Genomic DNA, 13,006 nt, shown 5'->3' on the forward strand with positions numbered 1-13,006 from the left:
TGTGTCTTCTGCATCTGGCGCACTGGAATCTTTTGTGGTAGCACTTGCAGCACTCTGAGTATCTTCATTACTTGTTTCACAAATCACATTTTCCAAATAATTTGTATGTTTCCTGGAGATGTGAGAGGTAAAGGAAGATTTTACACGAAACACAGAGGTGCACCCTTTCACAGGGCAAGTTACTTGGCACCCCTCTACTATATGCTCCTTCAAGTGAACAACCAAAGCTTTTATCCCTTCACACTGCCATTTACAAAGTGGAACTGTGCATTTTAATTTCGTTAAACTTGTGTCCAGAGCAACTCTTGGCATGCTATTATGATGACGATAGAAGGGTGCTTTTAATGCTGCATAACCAGTACACACCTGCCTGCCATTGCCTGCCAGGTCTACAGGCAGGAAACTTGACTTACATGACTTTTGTTAAACCGAATAAATTATATTACAATATAGACTACAAATATCTCTAAAACATTTTCTGTGACTGAGTACAGATTATTTTAATTTATTTGTTAATAAAAAAAAATCCAATATTGGCAACAAGATAATTTACAGTACAAAACATTTCATGGAAAGATATTTAATTTCCATAATTCCATTCAAAAAGTCAAACTTTAATAGATTCCAGATTCAGGACCCACAACTTAAGATGATTGCAAGTATTTCTTTATTGTTACATAATTTGGGCTGTCAGGAGAATTAAATGCAAAGGTTACAGCACTATTACAATTTTTGTTTTCATTTCCACAACAGTATGCATATTGACAGTTTTGAACTGTATACTTTAGATTAATTATACATGTAAAAATTACGATATACACTGCTAGAAAAATTATAGTATATTTTTGTAATTGCCACAGCAGTATGCATATTGAACAGTTTTGAACTGTATACTTTATAATTATTGAATGCAAAAACTACGGTATACATTGCTAGAAAAATTACGGTATGTTTCTGTAATTGTCACAACAGTATGCATTTTTAACAGCTACTAACTGTATTATTTAAGAAAGATGAGTGCAAAAACTACAGTATGTACTACTAGAAAAATTACAGCATATTACTGTTAAAAGTATTACAAGATTTTTTTTAACAGCAGGGCAATGTAAATTTTCTGAAAAAAACCCCCAGTAAAAATTACATTTTTTCCTAATTATCTTATTTACGGTAATTACTTGTTAAAGAAACAGTCTAAAACTGATTTCCAATTTACGGTTTTAAATTTTCATGGTTTACTTTATTTAACTGTAAAATTTACGGATATTTTTTACAGTGTAGGAAGAAAGCAATGTTCATAGTATGGTTTTATTTTCGTCTGAAACAACACTTTGTCTTTTCTAGCTGTCATAGTAACTCAAAGCGGAAAAAAGAGCCGCATTTGCGCATGCGGTTGTGAAGTCAGCGCAGCAGGTGCAAAGAGCCCACTGTAATAAACAAAGATGATTTTCTTTTTGTTCCTCTACCGCCCTCTTGTGGTCGCAGCTGATAATGATCCATCTAGCAAGCAAATGCTAAGATGACGTTCGGCGTCCAAACAGCAATGAGAAGAATCATGGATGAAAAAGCCAAATTTCAGCACAAATTTTAAACATTATTCAATACACAACTTATTGTTTCTATATTCTGTTTCACATCTTTCAGAAAGCAACCGATAATAATAACTAAATGTCTATAATACTTGTGGTTTTCTTTACATAAGTTCTAAACAAATCAAATCATAAAAACGCTGATGACCACAGACCGCTTCTGTACTCAGAAGCTGAGTTGATGCTTCTGAGTACGATTCGCATATTTAAAAGCGAATCGTGTCCAATTTCCAGCACCGGGCTCACTTATAGAAGTGAGGATTTTTCTGTTCTAATTTGAAAATGAAATGAGAAAAGAACTGGGAACAAAAACAAGATAAAAAAAAAAACACAGAAGGTGCAACAAACCTTCAGCAGCCTCATCTTGTTTATGTCAGCTAATGACGTCATCATTTACAATAACAAATAGCCCATAAAAGCATGACTTGGACCCAGAATCTACCTGACTTTTGTCAATTGAGTTGTTCTACATTAAACCCACAGTCCATTTCTTATTCTGTGGTAAATACCATCTGGGGCCCGATTGTTATCCTGACCGTATGGGTCCGATTTGAAGTGCTGTTATTTATTATTTAGCATTTGGTGAAATATGCATTTTCATATCAGTCAGGTAATTATAAACCCTGTATTGTTAACTATTACATCATAAATATACCATATATGATGCAGTTTTTTCCTATTTCTCTCTTTAATGACACACTTCCACCCCTCCTAGATGAATTAGATGAATCGGTTCATTTCTACAGCAGGTAGAGATAAGAGAGAACCAGCAGGACACTGACCAGCCAATCGGATGTTCTCCTGACTGAGAAAGTGGGATAATATCTCATCTCTGCGGTAAGTTGGGTTTTTAAAGCTCTTCGTAGCCTCTTAAAACATCCTGATGAAAAATGAATCAAACCTACTTTAGACAACTGAGATTCAACAACCAGACAGTCAAGACATAATATGTTAGATATCACTGTTTTAAATTTTTTTAAAATTTAGGTGGGTTTCCTTTTTTTTAAAAGAAAAAAAGGAAAACTAGAAAGAAAATGTATTTATAATAAAGCAGATGTTGAGTTTCTCTAATAAATGAAACCTGGACTCTGAAAACACTGATATAAAGGTCTAATAAAAACACAAGACATTTATTACGTTTTATTGTTACAGGAGCAATGAAGAAATATTTTAGTAAACAATTATATGGTTTCATTTCAACGGTTAAGTTTTAATGTTTTAAAACTTTCCTCTGACAACTCCTGATGGAGTTTAGAAAACACAAAAAACTAAGTGTTTAGAAACACTAACATGTCGTACATATGTGCAGTTGTAAATAGTTGTCTCAGAGCTGAATCCTCTTTGGTTCTGATTGGTCCATTCAGAGAGAAACCAGCCGCTGAGCTGCAGTAGCGTCAAGGTCCAGTTCTCCCAGTGCAGTAGTCCAATCAGCCACTAGAGGGCGCCGGACGTCTCCAGCTCCTCGTGGTTCTTCTTCAGCTGATTTTCTGCAGGTTTTCTGCTTTCTTGGGTTGATAACCAGGAAGTCTGAGGATGGCAGCTTCACCTTCATCGTCCTCCTCTTCCTCAGCTGCAGCATCAGTGATCCTAGAGGTCCAGTTCATCTCCTGCTGATGCTTCCAGTTCTTCTGGGTTTCTGCTGCTCAGCTTCTGATCTGCTTCACTGACAGCTTCAGCTTTTCTGTCTGGACCAACAGATGATTGATTTGCTGCTGGAAACGGTGATGGTGCAGCAGATCCTGCAGGGGGCGCTCTGGGGCCTCAGTGTTCAGGTCGGTTACAGTCACATCTCCCAGACTCCTGAATCTTCTGGTTCCTTCCTGAAGCGATTTCCTGCAATAAAATGTTGGTTGGAAATGACCTGAAAACTGAGCAAAATCTGAAAAAGTTCAAATCTGACCTACAGTTTTACAGCTCAACTCATACAAAAGGAAAACATGACAATAAAGGTGTTTGTTGTCACCTGAAAGGGGGAGGAGCCTAAGGTGCTTCCAGATGCTTAAAGTGTTTGAACCAGCACAGCTGCTCAGTGGCGAATCCATCGACCCGAAGGTTTCCTGCACTTTCATCCCACGGGTGGTTTTCATCAGAGCAACATCTGAGTGGTCTCCTAAAAAACTTCAAGAAGTAATGTTGTTAGTATTAACTCTTAAATCTGATAACAAACTTCTTCCCTTTGTTGTGTTTGCTGGCCATAGATTTTAACCACATCTATGGTAGTGAAATAGTTAAAATCCTAATTTACCTCTAACGATGATTGAAGCTTCATTATTGCTTTAGAAAGTGCATTAAAGGTTTCTGGGACAGACGGTGTTGGAACTAAGCTGAAGGTGGGAGTAGAGAAGTGTTTAAAGTGTATTATTTAAAACAAAGGATAAATGTATTTAATGTTGTACTGCAAATAAAATATTGCATGGAGAAATATAGTGTTATTGTTTTGCTTCAAGCTTTTCAGTCAAATGTAGTAAATGAGTTCTATTGAGTGATTCCTGGTTCTGTTCCCCAGATCCCCCAGGCCTGTGGCCGTCATGGCGGTCTGGGTCGGGACTTGGTTGCCGTGTGTGTGAACGATGTTTCGGCTCACGGCGCCGAGCCGCTCTTCTTCCTGGACTACTTCTCTTGCGGCAGTCTGGATGTAGAAGTTGCCGCCTCCGTCGGCGGCGGCGTCGCCAAGGCGTGTGAGGCGGCCGGCTGCGCCCTGCTGGGTAAAAACCGACCCGACGCAGCCGGTCTGTCACCCAAACGGACTTCATGATGATTCTGAACCATCTGACAGGCGGTGAAACGGCAGAGATGCCCGGTGTTTATGCTGCCGGAGAGTACGACCTGGCCGGGTTCTGTGTCGGCGCGGCGGAGCGGGGCGCCTTGTTGCCACGGCTACGGGACATCTCGGAGGGAGACGTGCTGATCGGCGTGGCTTCCTCTGGGATTCACAGCAACGGCTTCAGTCTGGTCCGTAAAGTTCTGGAGAGAAGCAAACTGAGTTTGAGCTCTGCTGCTCCGTTTGGGAACCAGGACCAGACTGTCGGTCAGTTTTTTTTAAATAAAGTTTTATGTCAATGTTGTGAGTTTAGAAAAACCTTTACTACATTTTAATCATTTCTTTCTAGGCGAGGTGTTGCTGACTCCTACTAAGATCTACAGCCGCCTGCTGCTGCCCGTCCTGCGCAGCGGGGCGGTTAAAGCCTACGCTCACATCACCGGTGGGGGGCTTCTGGAGAACCTGCCCCGGGTTCTGCCCCAGGGTCTGGCAGCAGAGTTGGGTGAGAGGAAAGCAGACAGACTCATTGTAATGAGTTTAATGGAAGGAAGAAAGTCTTATTGTGGTTTCTTTCAGATGCGTCCCAGTGGAGGATTCCGGCTGTTTTCTCTTGGCTCTATGAAGAAGGATCTCTGAGTGAGGAGGAGACGAGCAGAACCTTCAACTGTGGGCTCGGTGCGGTTCTGGTGGTCGGTCCGGCCGATGCTCAGAAGGTTCTGTCTCAGCTGCAGGTCCATGATGAAGCCTGGGTGGTGGGCTCTCTTGTTCCTAAGCAACCAGGTTAGAAAACAAATGCACTTGTCAAACATCTTAAGGTTATGTTTAATCTAATGCATATTAAACGTCCTTTTTTCCAGATGTTTCTTCTGTGGTGGTTTTCAACCTGAAGCAGAGCTTGATGAATGCTGGGACTGTGGAAGTAAAGGAACATGGTTTCCATGGAAATCAAATCACAGCACCCAAGAAGAGCAGAGTAGCAGTTCTCATCTCTGGTACAGGTGTGTTAGAAGTCTTTATGTCATGTTTAGCAGTGAGGCTCCTGCTGCAAGTGCATCTTTGTTTGTCTTCAGGTACTTCAGTCTGCAGGCCCTGATTGATCAGGCTAAAGCTCCATGCAGCTCAGCAGAGATCGTGTTGGTGGTTTCAAACAGACCTGGAGCTCAGGGTCTGAAGAGAGCAGCGCTGGCCGGCATCCAGACCAGGGTAGGTTAGGATTCATCCTAATTAATGTGAAGTTTTACTCATCTCTGTTTTTGTCTTCCAACAGGTTGTGGATCACAAGCTGTATGGCAGCAGAGCTGAGTTTGATGCCACCATTGACCTTCTCCTTAAAGAGTTTGGAGTGGAACTGGTCTGCCTTGCTGGTTTCATGAGGTCCTGACTGGGATCTTTGTGAAAAAATGGCATGGTAAAAGTCTGTTTATGTGTAAAGTTTTATTGTGTTTAAAAATAAAATGTATTTTTGTGCTGGTTTTTTCTTTTGTACCCAAGTAACTGTAACTTTAACTTTAGGGAGGCTCCTCAACATTCATCCCTCCCTGCTGCCTTCATTCAAAGGGGTCAATGCCCAGCAACAGGCTCTCCAGGCCAGAGTGCTGATAACTGGGTGCACCGTCCACTTTGTAGCTGTAAGTGTTGCGCTAACACATATAAAGCTCATCAAATAAATCCACACAATAAAAGTTCTTCTGTTCTTCTAGGAAGAGGTTGATGCAGGCGCCGTCGTGGTCCAGGAAGCCGTTCCGGTGTTGGTTGGAGACACAGAGGAAAGTCTGTCGGCCAGAATCAGGGAGGCCGAGCACAAAGCGTTCCCTAAAGCTCTGGAGCTGGTGGCCAGTGGAGCTTATTATATGTACTTTTCTATCAGTTGGTTTCAGGAGGTCACATGAGCCCAGTGACTCCAATCAGAGTTGAACATGTTCAGCCAGGGTCCAACACTGGAGTCTCTGTTATCCCAGAGATTGGCCCGTTTATCTTTACTCTGTTTCTGCAGTAATCTGGGGCTCCAGATCAATGCCGATTGTGTTAAAAGTCCAGTTTCGTTTTTCTTCCAGCTCATTTGTTTGATCTCTACGATTTCATCAGACCTCCATCCCCTGGAAAAGGTCACGGCTCTTCCTGCTAAAGGTCAGCGCTTGCATAATTGCATGGTGGCTTCACACGGTGAGAGGAAATCCTCCTTCAAGTCGAATCTCTTGTGGTTCCAGTTGCGATGGCAGAGCGGGTTCTGGTGGTAGGAGGCGGGGGACGGGAACACGCGCTGGCCTGGAAGCTGGCCCAGTCGCCCCGGGTCCAGCAGGTTCTGGTGGCTCCCGGAAACGCAGGAACCGCCAGCTGCGGCAAGATCAGCAACTCTGGTACCTGAGGGGCTGTTGGACCTGCTAACTGCTCAATATAGGATGTATTTTAGCTGAAGTCACTTGACACGATTGAAAAACAGAGGTGAGCCTCTGTAGCTTTCTGTTGCGTTTCTGCAGAGGTGTCGGTGAGCAACCACGGCATCCTGGCTCAGTTCTGTAAGGACCACCACGTCGGTTTGGTCGTAGTCGGACCCGAGGCGCCGCTGGCAGCAGGTGGAGTCGATTCCAGTTTCTTATTGTGGGATCAAACTTCAGGCGGTTCTGACCCGTATCGTCTCTGCAGGTATGGTGGACGATCTGACGGCGGCGGGCATTTTGTGTTTTGGACCGTCGGCTGCGGCGGCTCGGTTGGAGTCCAGTAAGAGTTTCGCAAAGGCGTTCATGGAGCGTCACGGCGTTCCCACGGCTCGCTACGGCTCCTTCAGCGACCCGCAGGACGCCTGCAGCTTCATCCGCGGGTCCGCTCAGAGTCTGTTTCTTTTCGGAAGCTCAAATTTAAATGTTGGTTCTAAATCCATTTGGATTTTCTTCACAGCGCCGACTTTCCGGCTCTGGTGGTGAAGGCCAGTGGGCTGGCGGCGGGAAAGGGAGTCGTCGTCGCCGGGGATCGGGACGAAGCCTGCCGGGCCGTCGTGGAGATCGTGAAGGTATGAAAATACCCAAAGCACTCCACACCGAACTAATGCAACTTTAAAGAGTTTGTGTTAATTCCAAAAATACACAATTTGTGTAGGACTAAAATCATAGTTCTGTTCTTGTAGGACTGAGCCTTTGGGTCAGCAGGAACAACGGTTGTTATTGAGGAGCTTTTGGAGGGACAGGAAGTGTCTGTGAGTTCATTTGACTTTGTCTATTTAATAGCCTTTACTAAAAAGTGTATTAACTAAATGTTTTGGGTTTTTTTTTTTAGTGTCTGTGCTTCAGCGACGGTACCTGGGTCTCTCCGATGCCACCGGCTCAGGACCACAAGCGACTCCAGGACGGAGACGCCCTCACTGGCGGGATGGGAGCCTACTGCCCCACCCCACAGGTTGCTAGGAGACATTAGCTAGGGTCATTTATCTGTTCTCTGGTTTATAGCTGATTTGTCCCTCACAGGTGAGCGAGGAGTTGCTGCAGCAGATCAGAGAGTCGATCCTGCAGAAGACTGTGGATGGGATGAGGCGGGAAGGAACTCCTTATATGGGTAAAACGGTTCTTAACAGATCAAAGGGTTGTGAAATGAGATTATTGTATAGTTGAAATGGAAGTCAAAGGGTGATGTAGGAAAAGTAGTCTTTAAGATTGTGTTGTGTTTCCAGGCGTTCTGTACGCGGGCCTCATGCTGACCAATCGGGGGCCAAAAGTTCTGGAGTTCAACTGTCGCTTTGGCGACCCAGAATGCCAGGTTCTGCTTCCTCTGCTGTAGAGCAACCTCTATGACGTCATCATGAACACCGTAAGCGGGAACCTGGCCTCCAACGTCCCCGTGTGGCAGCAGGGCAGCTCTGCTGTTACCGTGGTGATGGCCAGCGCAGGATACCCGGGTTCCTACGTGAAAAGGGTCGAGATCACAGGTGGGCCTGCTGCAGGGTTCTGGTTCTGGACCACATGTAGAAGTGTTTTGTGTTACTAATCTTTGGTGCTACAGGTCTGACCCGGCTGCAGGAGGCCGGGCTCCAGGCGTTTCACGCCGGCACCGCCCTGAAGGACGACCGGGCGGTGTCGAGTGGCGGCAGAGTGCTGGCCGTGACGGCGGTGAGGTCGAGCCTGGAGGTCGCCCTGCAGGTGGCCAATCGGGGCGTGGCTGCTGTTGGATTCCCGGGCGCCGTGTACCGGCGAGACATCGGCCACCGGGCCATCGCTCACCAGAACCAGAACCGGTCTGTTGATGTTAAGGAGCTGCTGTAGTGAAATGTGTTGGTTATAAATATTCCAAATAAAGATTAAAGCTCTTAAAATTGACTTGGTGTATATCAGTAATTATTTCCAGTTGTAAGTAGTTTAGTTTTTGTAGACATGCAGTGAAGATCGTTCAGGTTTCCAACATTTAAACCATTTTCCTCCAGCAGGCGTCTGACCTACAAGGACAGCGGAGTGGACATCGCTGCTGGGAACCAGCTGGTGGACATCATCAAGCCTCTGGCCAGAGCCACGACCCGACCCGGTAACGCTCTGCTGTTTGGTAACAGAGGGAGTGTTTGTTTCTGCTCCACTCATCTCTTTATTTCTCAGGCTGCGATGCAGAGCTGGGAGGTTTTGCTGGACTGTTTGACCTGAAGGCGGCCGGGTTTGTTGACCCGATCCTGGTTTCTGGGACAGACGGTGTTGGAACTAAGCTGAAGGTGGGAGTAGAGAAGTGTTTAAAGTGTATTATTTAAAACAAAGGATAAATGTATTTATTGTTGTACTGCAAATAATATATTGCATGGAGAAATATAGTGTTATTATTTTGCTTCAAGCTTTTCAGTCAAATGTAGTAAATGAGTGATTCCTGGTTCTATTGAGTGATTCCTGGTTCTGTTCCCCAGATCGCCCAGGCCTGTGGCCGTCATGGCGGTCTGGGTCAGGACTTGGTTGCCATGTGTGTGAACGATGTTTTGGCTCACGGCGCCGAGCCGCTCTTCTTCCTGGACTACTTCTCTTGCGGCAGTCTGGATGTAGAAGTTGCCGCCTCCATCGTCGGCGGCGTCGCCAAGGCGTGTGAGGCGGCCGGCTGCGCCCTGCTGGGTAAAAACCGACCTGATGCAGCCAGTCTGTCAACCACACGGACTTCATGATGATTCTGAACCATCTGACAGGCGGTGCAGAGGTGAGTGACCCAGGGTCACTCACCTCAGCCTAAGCAGAGGAGAGAGACCCAGGGTCACTCACTCGACCCCTAAGCCAGGGGTCGGCAACCAATGGCTCCGGAGCCACGTGTGGCTCTTTCATCCTCCTTGTGGCTCCCAGTGACTTTGGGAAATAGAATATCTTATTAAAATTAAATCATTAATGAACTATAAATTAAACGCATTTTACAATACATTTCTAAATCTGAAGATTATGGTGAACCTGTAACAGTGAACATCCTATTTAGGCTGGCTCTATCTCTCTGCACGCACGGGTCTTGAACCCAGGTTAACTGGGCCACATGCACAGACTCAAACCACTGTGCCACCGGAGCGCCCAACACATGCATCGCTCGAACTTCTACAAATACTATGCTACTTCACATAAGATCTAAAAACCATGCAATGACCTGGACTCGAACCCAGGATGCATGTGTCCAAAGCACAGACACTATCCATTGTGCCAACCAAGCAACTGACAACTAATGCATCCAAACTTCTACAAATACCACTACATAGGTTTCGCATAAAATATTCTGATACCGGGTAATAAGCTGGACTCGAACCCAGGATGCATGTGTCCAAAACACAGACTCTATCCATTGTGCCAACCAAGCAACTGACAACTGATCGATTCGAACTTGTACCGCTACGTAGGTTTTGCTTGGACTTGAATCCAGGGTCAATGTTTTTGAAAGCATAGACACAAACCACAGTTCCAAACCAGCAACCAATTTCTTACGTGATTGAACTTGTACAAATACAACAAGGTAGGGTTTCATATAAAAGTTTAACACCATGCCAGGGCCTCTTCATGTGTGGAAGACCACAGGATTTTTATTCAATCTCCATGGGGATTTCCCATCACCCATTGCTTCCTCTAAAAGAATATAGCTATTCTATTCGTCCGGTGAATAAAAATCTATTTGAGATGAAGTTTCCTATTAAAACAATCATATTGAACATGAGGTAATTCTTTTCATTTTTAATCAAGAAATTAATGAAACCTTTATAAACATTAGACCACACGCCTTTGAAAACAATAAATACTGTAGGATTATTTGTTTTTGACAGAAACTCAGGAGGCTCCTTTACCTTCTTCATTAGGCTGAAGAAGTTGATCCGGAGTGAAGTGAAGGCTGTAAACTTTGCTGTGCGGCGTTAGCTTGAACTGGTAGCGACACATATTTACAAGCCACCGTCTTCTTACTTCAGGATCCCTTGGTAATCCATGAAAACTTAAAAGCCCATTATATTAGGAAGAAAGCAATGTTCATAGTATGGTTTTATTTTCGTGTGAAATAACACTTTGTCTTTTCTAGCTGTCATGGTAACTCAAAGCGGAAAAAAAAAAAGATTTGAAATTATGTATTGACAGGATTCAATTATTGTGGAGAAAGTTATATTGGTGAGAAAACATTACTATCTAAAAACATTTCTTGAAATGAGACAAATTTCTTCTTGTTCTAAATCTTTATTGAAGTTCAAAACAAAAGAAGGTACACATTGTACAACAGCTGAAAATCTGCAGAATTTAACTTACACAATAACATACGAAATTAATAACTGCTTGCTTTGTGGTTATGTCCAGAGCAGGCCACAGTCATCAATTTAGGTGAAGTCAGTTGGCGTATGAAAGAAAATTATGTAATATCTCATAATGAGCAGTAGCCCAGTTTGTTTTGTTTTGGTGCAACATGGGGGGATGGTGACGTCATCGGCCAAAATTATAACTTTTAATATTTCAGAAACGAAAGCTGCACAAACGACAGTTTTAACGGCACAAACTTGCACTAACGAAGCACTAACAAAGTAGCCGAGTTTGGTTTGTTTTGGAGCAACATGGGGGGATGGTGAACTCTGGATGACCTAAAAAATAATTTTTAATATCTCAGAAACCAAAGCTGCACAAACGAAAATTTTAACGGCACAAACCTGCACTAACGAAGCACTAACCACTCAGACTATTTGCTGAATTTTTTGACGTGGGTGGGGTGTCAGCTTCACTCAGCTAATCCTCAGAGCATCAAAATGAATGCATGAGCTTTCATTGTGAAACCAATTGAACATGTCTGTATTTTCTTTATGTGAATACCTGAAAATAAATGTCATATACATAAATAAATGTCATAAATAAATGTTTAACTAGAATTAGCTGCTCACTTGCATGCATACAAGGCCGGCTTTAGCATGATGTGGGCCTCTCAATGTCCTTTTATGCATACAAATTTAAAAAATAAATTATGTACCTTAAGTAAAAAAATAACACCTGTTTAGAGTTGACTTTGATTAGCAGTAAGTGGAACTGCACATACACATTAAATACACATATTTAATGTGTATTTTCTTTAGTGTTAAGCTGGTTACGGTGCCATCCGAGGGTGCGGACGCTGATAAACTACTGCAGCAACATTAGAGTCTGATGTTCTAATTACGCATGCCAGTATCCGATGATCAAACCAATAGCTATTAGTCTGATGTGGTAATAGCATTTCATAATAGCATTTATGATTGGAACATACTTGTGGTACTTTTCCAAGCTTTAGGCTCAGGTTTAACATAAATCCCATGAGGCCACACAGCAGACCTGTACCGTGATTTTCCATAAGTCGTTCTTACCTTTAGTGTTGAAAGGGACAAGATGGAGGTCAGGGAGGAAAGCTGTGGAATGTGAAGTACAAATCTATAATATAGAAATCCTTAAAGATTATAGTTGAAAATTTGAAGTGCAATTCAAGGAAAACTTAGATTAAGTAATATTTTGAATCAGATTTCTTAAACAACTAAGCTACTGTATATCTGTCGTTTTGCCCTGTTAACAGAAAAATTTATCAAGACCGATGGGTTTAAATAAAGACACATGCAACACGGAGCAAGCACAGTAGGTAGTCTACAATCTTTTATTAGGATTGTAGCTTCATGTAGTACATAAACAGCAGTAAAACAAGCCTGATTTAGACAAAAACTGACTATGATCAGTGAAAAAGTCTTCACACACCACAGTAATTATGAATATGTTTTGTAAAAATATGTTAAAAAGCAATTCCAAGAGGAACGAGCAAACAATACAAGCAGAGTGGCTTTCAGAAATATCAGTTTAACAAAAAGATGTCATCTCTAATATACTTTTAAAATCAGCAGCAACTATGAAACTGCAGTGACAACAGATTTTGTTTGGCGGAAGATGATTAACTTTGAACATCTAGAGTGACTTCCATTTTCCATAATTAAAGTAAAGTAAATAAATAATAAGAAGAACCACAATGAATAGGAACTCCTCTGATTTGGAAAAAACCCATTGGAGCCACGTGTGTCTGTTTTACCTTCAGTGAAAGCCTTCATTTGAATGGACTCATTCACGAGCTCATCAACACCGAAGACCTGCCTGCAGAAAACATTTTCACTATTCTAGCTCCTATTAAATATTGGGCAGTGCACATTTTTGCAACCAGGGACCAAGCTACTGATCAACAGCTCAGTCCTTGTTTC

General features: G+C 43.0%; 1 protein-coding gene, 1 long non-coding RNA gene and 1 pseudogene across 3 annotated transcripts; 2 read left to right on the top strand and 1 right to left on the bottom strand.

Annotated features, from left to right (window-relative positions):
* Window positions 1-3,216: 3,216 nt before the first annotated feature.
* Window positions 3,217-3,654, bottom strand: LOC116709129 (uncharacterized). Its single transcript, XR_004336825.1, has 2 exons — window positions 3,550-3,654; window positions 3,217-3,419 (listed from the first exon to the last, which is right to left on the bottom strand). It is a non-coding gene; the product is annotated as an uncharacterized LOC116709129 (long non-coding RNA).
* On the top strand, window positions 3,457-6,184 carry LOC116709126 (trifunctional purine biosynthetic protein adenosine-3-like). Of its 2 annotated transcripts, XM_032547479.1 has the most exons (10): window positions 3,457-3,713; window positions 4,093-4,291; window positions 4,363-4,614; window positions 4,697-4,849; window positions 4,924-5,127; window positions 5,205-5,345; window positions 5,418-5,550; window positions 5,615-5,755; window positions 5,860-5,975; window positions 6,048-6,146. In XM_032547479.1, the coding sequence occupies exons 1-7, from the start codon at window positions 3,582-3,584 to the stop codon at window positions 5,438-5,440; spliced, it is 1,104 nt and encodes a 367-aa protein (XP_032403370.1). In that variant the 5' UTR covers window positions 3,457-3,581; the 3' UTR covers window positions 5,441-5,550; window positions 5,615-5,755; window positions 5,860-5,975; window positions 6,048-6,146. The 2 variants fall into 2 exon arrangements, with proteins under 2 accessions (XP_032403370.1, XP_032403369.1); XM_032547478.1 differs by having other exon boundaries at window positions 5,860-6,184.
* A 69-nt stretch (window positions 6,185-6,253) lies between these two features.
* On the top strand, window positions 6,254-9,713 carry LOC116709125 (trifunctional purine biosynthetic protein adenosine-3-like; annotated as a pseudogene).
* Window positions 9,714-13,006: the final 3,293 nt, after the last annotated feature.

Source organism: Xiphophorus hellerii, chromosome 19 (assembly GCF_003331165.1).
Source record: "Xiphophorus hellerii strain 12219 chromosome 19, Xiphophorus_hellerii-4.1, whole genome shotgun sequence".
In the NCBI taxonomy this organism is placed as follows: Eukaryota; Metazoa; Chordata; class Actinopteri; order Cyprinodontiformes; family Poeciliidae; genus Xiphophorus; species Xiphophorus hellerii.

What these genes read in the sequence shown, in the direction of transcription:
- LOC116709126 (XM_032547478.1), top strand. Translation starts at nt 3,582, where the DNA reads ATGCTTAAAGTGTTTGAACCAGCACAGCTGCTCAGTGGCGAATCCATC. An exon ending in GGCCGGCTGCGCCCTGCTGG is followed by an intron (nt 4,292 to 4,362) that starts GTAAAAACCGAC and finishes ACCATCTGACAG; the next exon opens with GCGGTGAAACGGCAGAGATG. An exon ending in GAACCAGGACCAGACTGTCG is followed by an intron (nt 4,615 to 4,696) that starts GTCAGTTTTTTT and finishes ATTTCTTTCTAG; the next exon opens with GCGAGGTGTTGCTGACTCCT.